Source organism: Phacochoerus africanus, chromosome 15, assembly GCF_016906955.1.
Source record: "Phacochoerus africanus isolate WHEZ1 chromosome 15, ROS_Pafr_v1, whole genome shotgun sequence".
Lineage (NCBI taxonomy): Eukaryota > Metazoa > Chordata > Mammalia > Artiodactyla > Suidae > Phacochoerus > Phacochoerus africanus.
Window position 1 is genome coordinate 140,783,838 of NC_062558.1, and position 12,136 is coordinate 140,795,973.

The following is a 12,136-nucleotide window of genomic DNA, read 5'->3' on the forward strand; positions in this document are numbered from 1 at the left end:
GGGCCAGCTTGCTTGGCCTCTGGGCTGGGCTGCGTCTGAGTCGTGGGGAGGGGCTCTGACTGGGGGCGGGGCTGCAAGTCGGAGACGACTGGCCGTTCAGAGGGAGGGGGCTGGCCGGGAGGACCCCCACGTTCTGACCTGACGGGCCTGTGCCCGGGGTCTCAGAAACACTCAGACGTAGAGGTGGGCATGGAGCCCCAACTCCCCCAGTTCCTGCCCCTGACGTCACCAGGTCTCCACGCAGAACTGTCTCTGTGGGTTGGCACCACCCACAGGACATCCTGTGATGCTTCCCCAGGGTGCACCGGGCCCCGTGTCCCCCCACGGGCTCACCGTGCAGGGCTTCTGACCTTAACCCCTGGGGCCAGCAGCGAGCTGACCCCCACCGGTCTGCGCAGTCCTGCCCGGGCCCCCCTGCCCCTGGCCTCCGTCAGCCGCCACCTCCACCCACCTCGCCCGTCAAGGCCCTGGGGCTCCCCAGCGGGAGACGGGCACCACTCCAGGCCGAGGACCGGGCGCTGAGGCTCTGGCCTGGCAGGGGCAGCGCCGCCTCACAGACACGTTCTCTGCACAACGGCAGACAGAGAGCATGCAAAACGCCGCCCGCCCACCCGGCGGGTCTCACAGTGTGATTCTCAGAGACGGAAACTATACAGAAACAGCAGAAGTCACCAGAACAGCTTGTAAAACATTCTTCACACCCATGCCCCCCCCCCACCTTGATGTACAAGAACCCAGCAGACCCCGGGCCGGCCCACAGCTCCGGGCGGCAAGCTCGCCCCGGGGGGCAGCCACGTCCAGGGGACCAGAGCGCCTGTGCCAACACGGCCCGGTCAGGGGGCCACCAGGAGGGCCAGGGGTGGGCAGCTGCATGCCTCCCTCCACCGCCGCAGTCACCAGAGCCCAGGGGGCGCCCACCCTCCCTGCCCACCGCTCTCGGCCACACGACTGCCCCTTGTCACCACGTTCCACCCAGAACCGAGGGCAGGCACGGCGGTCAGCTGTTCAGTGAGCACGCGGTCTGGATGCGCTGGGATGCTCGGCTGGGAAAGGGCAGCCTGGGCTCGCCCGCCGCCCGCCCCCTGCAGGCCCTGAGTCTCTGACGTGACCTGAGTTAAGTCCAGGCCGGGGGCCGCCTAGCTGCTCCCAGCTGAGGGGCAGATGGAGCCGCACGTGGGCAGGGCGGACAGTGCCCCCTCGCCGTCTGCTGGGAGCTCCGCTGCCTCCCCGGGCTCGGGCGCAGGTGGGGGCTCACTTGAGGGGTCCTGGCTCCTCTTCAGCCTGGTGGGGAGACACAGGAGCCTTATGCAGCCTCCCCGGCGGCCCCGACGCTGCTCCCTGGCCCAGGACCTGGCCGGGGCCTCCTGGAGGGCATCCCTTAGGACCACAGTGTGGGCACCCAGCGGGGACACAGGAAAAGCCCCTCCAGCCACGCTGGCACAGCAGGGAGCTGAGAGCCACGAGGACCAGCCAAGGGCATGTGGGCACACGGGGCGTTTCAGCCCACACCCTGCCTGGACCTCGCTGGCCACCGGCCTCAGTCCGCTTCCAGCCAGGAGCTAAAAGGAGGCCCAGGGTAAGCGCAGGTTCTGTGGGTCGACAATTCTGGAACAAGGCTTTTCAGAGCGTGGCCGAGTCCGTTGGGACCCAGGCCTCTGACTCTAAGATGGCCAGTGTCCTAAACCCGGGTCTGTCCACGTGTCATCCTGGTCCCCGAGGCAGGATGGGCCGGCTAACCCTGCTCAGCTTCCAGGCCAGAGCGCAGAGCCGCCTCCTCCAGGGAGTCCTCTGCACTCCCCTGCCCACAGCCCTGGCCCTCCGTCCGCCAGGGCAGATGCCTTAGCTCTTTGTAGCTTGTCACGTCTCCCCGCCAGCCAGCTCGGCCCTTTCTGTGCTGCAGTCCCCGGCCCTCAGTAAAGGTTCGCTGAATGACTGAGTGAGGGGTGGGAGCTGATGCGACTCCAGGGGCCGCCCAGGAAGTCATCCGCCCTCATCTCAGCGGCCCAGTGAGCGTCTGCCCAGGAGAGTGTGGCCACTGGCTGAAGAGGCCCAAGTTTAGAGCTGAAAGGTCAGGGGCCCTTCCCCGCCAGCCTGAACAGGGACCCCCCCACCCTCCCCCCAGGGCTGCTGCGGACGCCCCCGGAGGGCAACGGGTCAGGCCTCCCAGGCGCACTGCTGCCACGGGACTGCCGTGACCAAGAAAACCCGGCCCCTTCCCAGACCCCTCCCGCCCCCGTTACGGCCCCCAACATCCACACTCACTTTTCTCTGTTAAAAACCACAAAGTCTTGCTGGATGGCGTCGAGGCAGTCCTGAAGGTAGTCATTCTCCTGTTAGTGAGAAAGACAGACCTGAGAGTGGAGCGGACGCCATCAGTCCCCTCGGGTGGGTTCCTGGACACCCCTGGCCAGCTCCTCCTGTGTCCTGCCTTCTCCACCTGCAGCCACGGAGCGCCTGCCTTGGGGCCGTTGGCGAACCCTGCTCTCAGGGGCCAGAGCCCAAGCGGTCGGCCCAGGCCCATCCCGAGAAGCAAACTCAGATGGGTTCTGCACTAGGCCCTGCACTGGCCAGCTAAGCAGGGGCCTGTCGCTGGTGGCACAAGCATGACAAAGGCCCTGGCAGACCCGAGACCCAACACTAAGACCCTGGGGTGCTGGGGGTGGTGCTGGGGGGTTGCGCTGGGGACCTCGATCTGGGTGGCTGAACCGCAGACTCAGGGCCACCCAGCAGCCCAAGGCACGTGTGGAGGCGCCCGTCCTGAGCCCTGACAGACCAGGCCGGGCTGTCCACATAGCGGGACTTCAGAGAAGGCCAGACTCGGCCTGGAAGTTTCCTGCATCCAATTCAAGGCCCTGACACGGAAGGCGCAGGACCCCGAGCACAGTGGGAGCCTCCAGGAGCGCCCCTCTCCTGCTAGAGAAGTGCGAGAGCCCCACCCTATTCCTGCTGACATCACAGAGCTGCAAGCATAGCACCTGCCTCCAGGACCTGCCCCACCCCCAGCCACGTGCAGCACGGCCCAAGGGACCCGGGGGTGGGGGCTCCGTGGCCAGACAAGGGGAGGGCCTGCCCTTCCGTGACCTGGGGTCTAATTCCTTGGCAAGAGCCCCTGGGGTGGGGCCTGATATACTGCAACTTGGAAACCTGGAAGAAATGATGCCCAGGTGAAGATTCCAGAAGATTCCAGAATGAGAAGGAGGTCAAAGAAGTGGGAAGCTAGAATGGGTCAACAGACTCAAGACCAAAGACCCACGGAGTTCCCCTGTGGCTCAGTGGGTTAAGAACCCGACTAGTGTCCGTGAGGATGTGGGTTCGATCCCTGGCCTCACTCAATGGATTAAGGATCCAGTGTTCCTGAGAGCTATGGTGTAGACGTGGCTCCGATCTGGCATTGATGGGGCTGTGGTGCCTGCTGGCAGCTGCGGCTGCAACTGGATCCCAGCTCAGAAACTTCCATGTGCCGCAGGTGCAGCCCTAAAGAGCAAAAAAAAAAAAAAAAAAACCAGACCCTCAGGTAACCACGTTCTCCCGGAGGACCCAGACTCTCCCTCCAGCCAGGCGACAAGGAGGGGGCTTGTGGGGGCAGGGCATCCGGGGGGCTCAGGGGGGTCTGCCTTCTCCAGGAGGTTCGGCTCCAGAACCCCCAGTGGAGGCAATGGCGGGATCCACTCAAGGAGAAGCCTTCCCTCCGCCTCACCTGGCCCATCTGGTGGTGGAACCACGGAGACGGGCATCCAGGGTGGAGCGGCAGGCAGGGTGCCCGGCCCCCAGGGTGTCGATAATGCCCAACGGGTCCCAGCGCTCCCACCGCCACCAACGCACAGGGAGTAAGAGCGGGGGTGCAGCAGCAGGAAGCTGACGCCGGCCTCTTGATGGAAAGTCACAGATCTTTTCCCATTTTCACTGAATTCTGCTCTCAGACCTGGAACCGTGGCCTGAAGGACGGGGGGGCCGGCCTGGAAGGAAGGCCGTGCCACCCCAGCCCTTCTCAAAGGTGCCCACGGCCGCGGCCCCACCCGTCTGCGGACAGGAGGCGGACCCCCAGCTGGGAGTCTGCTGGGTGCAGGGTCTGGGCTAACACGCCCGCGTCCACCTCACAGCCGGCCCCCGAGGGGCCCACGGCTCACCCAGCAACTGTCTTGGCCACGCGTAACCAAGACGGCCGGCCGGCAGAATGCTCACATTAGTTCCTGGACCGGTGGAGTAACAGCTACTATTGTGGAAACACCCCGTGAGAGCCCTGAAACTCTCCCCCCCAAACCCCGGCTTGAACAGGACATGAACACACAAGCTCACGTGCAGACTGCAACGGCAGTGACAAGGGCCACCATCAAGGGCTCTTGACGTCTTTGCCCCGTCTGTGGGGACACGGGGACGCCGCTCGTTTGTTCCCCGTTTAATTCACGCGCGTGGCCCCGAGGAAACCCCACGGCGGGTGGCAGGAGAGGAGATCTCGGACAGGTGTCGCCTGGAGGCCGACGTGCCCGAGGCGTTCTCGCCGGTGCCTGTCGGCCGCAAGCCCGGCCCTGCGATGCCTGACTTTGCGGGGCGCGCGAGAGCCGCGCCCACCCGAGAAACCATATGTCGCATTTTGAATTGGGTTCTTTTCCGGGTCTAGCGTCCGCCGTGATGCCAGGCTGCCGCGGCCACCGCTCCCGTCGGCCCTGCCACAGGACGCCTCTGCGGACCTGCGGTGCCACGAACTTCAGCTCATCACACGAGAGGCTCCGCTTATTATCCAGTCGGCTGTTGTGTGGTTTCGCCCGGCTCGAGGCTGCGGGGGTCTGAGCACTGAAGCGGCTGGGCTGAGCCATGCGGGTCGGATCGCCGGCTCAGGGGAGTTAATGCACATTCGCCTGCGGGTGTTTCCAACCCTCTGCGGGTTTATCAGGACGTAAGCGCGCTGTGAGCGAAGGACCCGCACTTTCGCGTCTTGCCGCAGGGCCGGCTCTGCTCCTGTCCTCGGTCACGACACAGTCAGAAACGGCCATCTCTCTGCTCGTGATGTCATCAGGTGAGCGGGAGGTGGCAAGTACTCTGGGTGCCCCAGGCCAGGGAGGGGCAGACACCCTCCAAGGACTCAGGAGCCTGTCCCCCTGGAGAGCTCCTTAGGGACCCGGTGACACGGGTCTCGCCAGGACAGCCCCTCCAGGGCAAGGAAGTTAGCTGACCTCACATCCCCTCCCACTGAGAAAGTGAAACAGCACCTGGCAGAGCCGCTTGGGTTTTGGAGAAAGCTGTTTCCCTCCAAGGCCCTGCTCAGTGCCCAGAGGGCCTCCTCTCGGGCTGGGGGTCGCGGCTACTCCCGGCTTCAGGTGGGCTCTGAGGATGGCTCCGCTCGCTCATCTGCTCCCTCCCCAGCGAGCACAGCCCAGACCTGTGAGCCCTTGGGGACTCTCGGCAGGTTCCTGGAGCTGTCCCTTCTCCCCAGACGTGTCCCCATTGGCAGGAGTAACAGGCCTTACTCATCACGCAGAGGCAGGGCTTCTGTGCCCAAACGCCAGGTCATCCCCGTAGCTGCGTCCACGTTCCCTGGCCCAGCGCGGATGATAAACGGAGAAAGGCACAGACGCTGCCCTGAGAAGCTACTGTGTCGAGGTTCAGGCCACTCGAGAAGAGGGCCAAGGGCACACCAGGAGGTGAGCCTGACACAGGGACCGAAGGAAGAGCAGCTGAGGGTGGGAGGAGCTAGAGTGGGGACGGACGTGGTGGAGACGCGGTGCCCGGGTGGGCAGCCAGGGGCAGGGCCAAGGCTCCTCTCATGACCCAGGTTCTCCCAGGACAACTGAGCACGTGCCCGGGGTGCCACTCAGAGGGTCTGAGTGTGGTGGACCATGGGGACAGCAACGTGCTCCTGGGCCCCTCCTTCCCCAGCCGCTGCTGTGCCTTCAGCGGGCAGCCCTGGCTGTGCCCCCCGGCCCCGTCGTCGTCAACAGGGAGCCCTGGCTGTGCCCCCCTGGCCCCATCATCAGCAGGGAGCCCCGGCTGTGCCGCCCGCCCTGTCGTCGTCGGCAGGGAGCCCTGGCTGTGCCGCCCGTCCCATCATCAGCAGGGAGCCCCGGCTGTGCCGCCCGCCCCATACGCTCTAGTGGCTCTTCCTTCTGAAGCGCATGCCTGTGGTCTGGAGCCTTCGGCCAACACATGGAGTTGGGGCCACAGGAATGCACGTCCCTGTGGGGCCCTTCACGGGCAGCCTCTGGGTGCGGGAGTGGGCAAGTCCCACTTCCCGGGAGCATGATCCAACTCGGTTCCCGCGGTCCGGCTGCTGTCCACGGATCTGCCTGAAACCCAGCCTGGCCAGCTCCTCTGCTTTGCGTGACTGTTCCAGGGGCACGTCCAGAGGAAGCCCCTTCACACAGTCTGCAGGGCAGACGTCCCCAGGCCCTATGGATGCTGACACGGACCCCGGATGTCACCTGAGGCGCAGAGCGACAACGGGCGTGGGTGTGAGACCAGGCTCCACTCCAGTGGCCGGTCCAGTGACTCAGATAAATCCACGAACCTCTCAGCCTCCCTGGAAACGCAGGGACCCGGGCACCTGAACAATCTAGAGGAAGAACGGGCTGGAGGACGCCCACTGCCTGCCCTCGAAGCCCCCCGCCCCCAGGCATCCTGGCAGCTGGGCGGCCAGGACAGACACACAGATCAGGGGAAGCGAAGTTCAAGGGCCCAGACAAACCCTAGATTCGCCGTCATGATTCTTCGAAAATGATACCGAGCCATTCGGTGGGGAAAGAACAGCCCTTTCAGCGACTAGCCCCTGACAACCTCACGTCCACAAGCAAAGGACTGAGCTGGACCCCCCGACGCCATCCACAAAACTGCTGAGTGCATCCTGGACCCAAGTGTAAGAGAGAAAACTGCGAAACACTTAGAAGGAAACGCCAAGAGCATGTCTTCGCAACCTTAGGGTAGGCAATGGTTTTTGGAAAGGACACCAAAGCGCAAATGAGGAAAGAAGAAAAGCAAAGACTTCTGCTGCGAGAGGCACAGAAGAAGAGAAAACGCACAGACTAGAAGAAGGAACAAACTGGGTCTCTAAGGCACTCGTACGTGGAATATGCAAATAAATAACGCCCACCACCCAGTAATACAACCGAAGTGAAGAAAGCAGCTTTAGGCATTTCACCCAAAGACCCGGAAGCCGTCCCTCCCACCCCCCCAGCAAGCGCGAGCCTGACGCGGGGTGTCAGGGCCGCTCCACACCTGCGATGCCACCGCCGGACACCAGGGGCCGCCGTCAGCCCGGCCAGGGACAGGGGGGAGGGGGAGAGGATGGCCCGCCCACCGGCTCCGCTTCAGGGAAGACCCCACCCGGCCCCTCGCCGCACAACAAGAGGGGCTGACACACATCTCTGCCCAGACCGTGCCTGGGGCAGCACCGGGCCTGCTGGGGAGAGAGGCTGCTCCCCAAGGCGTGCCCGCAGCCTCTGAAGGGTCCCGGGGCAGGGGAACTGCTGTACGTGTCGCCGCCGTGACCCCCGCTGTCCACACCTGCGTCCCTGGCTGCGTGGTGAACCCTAGCCACCCCCACCTGGGGACAGGCTCAGGCCGGGTGGCTGCACCTGCTCAAACTCACACTCCCAGGACCACCCACCTGCCTCCTGGGGCCGTGATGGGGCCAGGACGGGGGCCAGGCCAGGCTGAACCTTGTCCCCCAGGGGTCCCTGGCCCCGTTCCTCAGAATGTGAAGTGAGGTCCCTGCAGAGGCCCCAGGACGAGTGGAGGGCAGGTCTTCCTGGACTAGAGGTCCCACCCAGTGTGGCCGGGGTCCTCGTGGGAAGACACCCACGCACACGCGCACCCAGTGAGTTGGCTGTGCTCACACTGGGGCTGGGCAAGGCAGGAGGCACCCCGAACCCCTGCCCGGGCTCCCACGGACAGCAGCCCCACAGCACAGCAGAGGGGGCAGCAGGAGAGCCCCACCCCCACCGCCCTGCTCACCGACTGGGAACTGTCCCTGCTGCTGTCCCGCGACCTGTTCTTGGCCAGACGCTTCTTCTTCTTGTGCAGCGGCCGCGACTCCAGGATCATCTCCTCCAGCTCGAAGGTGGGGTCGCAGTGCAGGCGGCCTTTCTGTGGGGGACAGTGCTGAGCCCGCCGCTGGCCGCCCCGTGCCCCGTCCCCCGCCCCCAGGCCCATAGCCTTACGTTGGGCACGAAGCCGGGCTCCACCTTCTTCTCGCTCAGCTCGGCCCACAGCACGTCGGCCAGCGCAGGGGCCGCCTGCACGTCCCGCAGGCTGGACATGCGGTGCTGGGGGTTCACGGTGAGCAGCTGGAACAAGGGCCCCGTCAGCCGGCCGGTGCGAGGAGCCCCGTGCGGGCCTCCCTGCGGCCTGGCCAACGGCTCGGACCGCGACAGGAGAGCAGCGTCACAGCCCAGGGTGCCTCGGCTCGCAAGCCCACGGGCGTCATAGCGGCTGGGTCTCCCCACAGGCCAGGACCAGAGCCCCCGGCCGAGGCATCCCCAGGCCTGACCCCTCATCTCCCACCGCGCGCCTGGGCCTCAGGGGGCCAAGGGCCACCGTGTCGCCGCCTGTGCAGGGGTGGGCACCCCTGCATGGAGCGAACACTGTGTTAAGAGCCCCTCTCTGGACTGGGGTGGGGAGGGCTCAGGTCTCTTGGCTACACTTCCAGGTCGCGTGGTCTGCAGGCAGGGCCAGGACCTGCCCAGGAGGACCCGTGGGCCAGGGGACAGAGCTGGGGTGAGGGCTGGGCCACAGGTGTCCAGCACGCCCTCCCACCCCCAGCCTGTCCCACCTCGCTGCAGCAGCATGTTTGAGGCGCGGCTTCCCAGTGGGGGCTGTGCCGTCCGCTGAGGAGCAGCCCTGGATCCCGGGGGAGCAGCTCCGACAGCTCAGGACCCACCCGGCTGAGGGCCACCCCGTCACGTGCTCAAGATGGGGGCCTGGGGTCTTCTCTGCTTGTTCCCGGCAGAGGGGCCGGAGCAGAGCTGACCCTCGCTCTACACACACCCCGTTTACCCCCCCGCGTCTGGGCATCTGCAACACGGAACCCAGTGACCCCCGCCAGGGCTCACGGGGGCCGAGCTGTCACAGAGGACAAGGGGCCCGCCGCCCGCGGCCGGAAAGGAACACAAGGTGCCTTCCCTGCTGGGGTCTCCACGCTGCCCACCCTCAGGCAGGAGGCTGGGTCCAGCCCCTCCTGGCTCGGGCCCTGGGCTCCAGGCGGGGCAGGGCTCACCTTCCGCAGCAGGGCCACCGTCTCCTTGGACCAGGTGGGGACGTACTGGACGCTCACGGTGCTGAAGAGCTGCACCAGGGACTCCACGGCGTTGCTCGAGTGGATGTCATAGGGCCTCTGGGGGCGAGGACAGCACTGCACCAGGGGCCCCTGTGACCCAGGGGCACCCACCCCCCAGGGCAGGCCCAGGGAAGAGACCGGGAAGCGAAGCCTGTACTGTGGCTGGGAAGGGACCCGCGAGGCCGTGGACCGGCTGGGAAGGAAACAGAGCATCCCAGGGGCCTGGGCCGGTGGGTCAGCTGCAGGGGGCAGGGGGGCAGCCTCCCTCAGGGCCAGGGGCTCACGGGGGGGCTGAGGGCACAGTGCCTCGGAGGTCCCCAGGGAGGGGCAGGAAGGCAGCGGGAGACCCAACCAGGCTCCCGGCCTGCTGGGCTCCAGGCTGGCTGGATGTGGCGGCTGAGGGGCGAGTGCGGGGACCCGGGCGCACAGGAACCTCGTGGCCGGCGGGGACAGTTCTCTGCCACCCCGTCGGCCGGCGTGCGCGGGGCCGTCCCTGAGCGCTGGGGTGGGGCAGCCCCACCCCTCCAGACACCCGGGCCACCCCTGGGGACATGGCCAGCTCGGTGTCTGAGGGCCCAGCGGGGCCGTGGGAGCTCCATACCCATCCTCGCAGCAGCTCGTAAGCCATCACCCCCACCGACCACCAGTCCACCTCGAAGGAGTAGCCGGTCCCTCCATTGACGAAAGACTGGAAGATCTCCGGAGCTTTCCGGGGGGAAGGGGCTGGTGAGCATCCCCGACGGCTGCCCCCTGACCCAGGCCTCGTGACCCAGGCCCAGGGCTGGAACCTTGGGCCGGGCCCCAAACCAGGCTGCCCCCAGAGCTGGGCTCGGAAGCCACCCCCACTGGCCGGCCTGCCCGTCCCTCCTGGCCGCCTGTCCCCACGAACCACCTGGTTCTCATCCAGGACCCACAGCCTGGCGGGGGCGGGGCCTCCCACCATCAGACCCACAGCCTCTGTCCCTGAGGTCCCTCTGCCGGATCCAGCATGGCCGTTCCTAACAGCCTGAGCCGTCACCCGCTGCTGCTGCTGCTTTGGGGCGGTGACCTGACCCCCAGCCACCGGTCAGCCGGGGAGCCAGGCGGGGCCCGGCTCACCCATGTAGGGCTTGGTCCCGGCGAGCGCGGTGGCCCTCTCCCCATCCCTTATGATGGTGGCGATGTTGAAGTCGGTCAGGTGTGCGTGTCCTGTGAGGAGAGAGGACGGAGCGACCCTCCGAGTGGGCAGGGCCCCCCCCAGCAGCCTCGGCCTCACCCGGCCCGGCCCCCCCCGCCGCCTCGGCCTCACCCGGCCCGGCTCACCTTGCTCATCCAGGAGAATGTTGTCGGGTTTCACATCCCTGCGGAAAGAGCAGAAGATGAACCCAGAAATCCCGGCCGGCCGCGGGGCCCACAAGGGCCCCCGGCCCCCACCCAGCAGCACCCTGGGCGCTGGGCGAAACCGACCATCTGGTCCCTGGCGGGGGGGCTGCCTCGGCTCCCCACCTCCTGAGGCCGGACAGCAGGGAGAAGGCCTGGCACTGGACGCTGAGGGGCGCCGCGGCCCCCCCGAGGACCAAAGCAGAGCCCCGCCCAGCCCGGCCTCCCCCGAGGTGGGCCCCTCCCAGAGCCCCTCGCGGCACCAGCGGCTGCAGGCCTTGCCTCCCCCACCCCCGGCTCTCAGGCAGTGTTCGGGCCTGGACTGAGCCCAGAAAACAGAATCCCCCCGGGGAACCGCGGGACTCGGGGGCCCTTCACCTTGTACAGCACGGGTGCTGGGCTGTGGACGCAGCTGCGCCTTCCTAATTTCATCTGCCTTCAGTCGTGGGATTTTTCCTTTTTTTTTTTGCTTTTTAGGGCCACATGCGAGGCACATGGAGGTTCCCAGGCTAAGGGTCTAACCAGTCCTACAGCTGCCAGCCTACACCGCAGCTCACAGCCACGCTGGATGCTTAACCCACTGAGAGAACCCAAGGGTCACACCCGCGTCCTCACAGATGCTAGTCTGGTTCACGACTGCTGCGCCACAACAGCAACTCCTGCCTTTGGGTCATGTTGAAATTAATTTGAATTTTCCTGGGACATGGCAGATGGGCAAAGGGCAGCTGCCAGGGGGTGCCAGGGACCCTGCAGTTGAACGGGCCAGGTGAAGGCCGTGCCGACGAAGGCCAGCGGCCCTCTGTGCTCAGACCCTCCCCCCCGGCCCCGGGCGGACGTCCTCTGCGCAGGGCGGCTCCACCCTGGGGCCACGCTGGGGCAGGTCTGTGGGCAGAGCCGGCGGGGCACACGTGCCGGGGCCTCGCCCCCCCGCCCCCGCCCGGTCAGGTGTGCCCGCACCTGTGGATGATGTGCTGCCCGCGCAGGTAGTCGAGGGCCAGCGCCATCTCGCAGATGTACAGCCGCACGGTGTCCTCGGAGAACTGCACGTTCTGCTGCAGGTGGTAGCGCAGGTCGCCCCCCAGCAGCAGGTCCACCACCATGAACATGTCCTCCTCGTCCTGGAAGGAGTACCTGCGGGCACCGGTCGGGGGGGGGGGGGGGCTGGCACGGGCACGCTCGGGAGCCGGGGCGCAGCTCCTGCCACCCCTGCCAAGCCCCTCTGGGTCCCAGGCCCCCAGCCACCCCCTCACTAGCCCCTGCTGGAGCGGGGCCTGCCCAAGGGGGTCGTTCACGCAGAAACGGAGGCAGGGAGGCGAAACGCTCCGGCCAGAGACTGGTGATGGGGACGGGACGTGATGGGGCGGGTGACGCGGGCGCTGGCGACGGCGGCGGTGGGGCTCAGGCCGAGGATGGCGATGGGAGGAACGCGACAAAGAAGGTGTCAGTGACGACGGCGAAGACGCGGCGGGAACAGAACGAGCGCTGAGGACCTCCTTCCACTTCGCAATTTCT

General features: G+C 66.6%; 1 protein-coding gene across 1 annotated transcript in view; it reads right to left on the reverse strand.

Moving 5' to 3' along the window:
* Positions 1 to 675: 675 nt before the first annotated feature.
* Positions 676 to 12,136, reverse strand: part of STK32C (serine/threonine kinase 32C) — a 79,487-nt gene continuing 68,026 nt past the window's right edge. The window contains exons 4-12 of the mRNA XM_047762172.1: positions 11,582 to 11,755; positions 10,568 to 10,605; positions 10,364 to 10,453; positions 9,867 to 9,970; positions 9,206 to 9,322; positions 8,151 to 8,276; positions 7,945 to 8,076; positions 2,263 to 2,330; positions 676 to 1,281 (exon numbers count right to left, since the gene is read on the reverse strand). Coding sequence (XP_047618128.1) covers positions 1,137 to 1,281; positions 2,263 to 2,330; positions 7,945 to 8,076; positions 8,151 to 8,276; positions 9,206 to 9,322; positions 9,867 to 9,970; positions 10,364 to 10,453; positions 10,568 to 10,605; positions 11,582 to 11,755 — 994 coding nt within the window. The 3' untranslated portion in view covers positions 676 to 1,136. The remainder of the gene's footprint in view (positions 1,282 to 2,262; positions 2,331 to 7,944; positions 8,077 to 8,150; positions 8,277 to 9,205; positions 9,323 to 9,866; positions 9,971 to 10,363; positions 10,454 to 10,567; positions 10,606 to 11,581; positions 11,756 to 12,136) is intronic.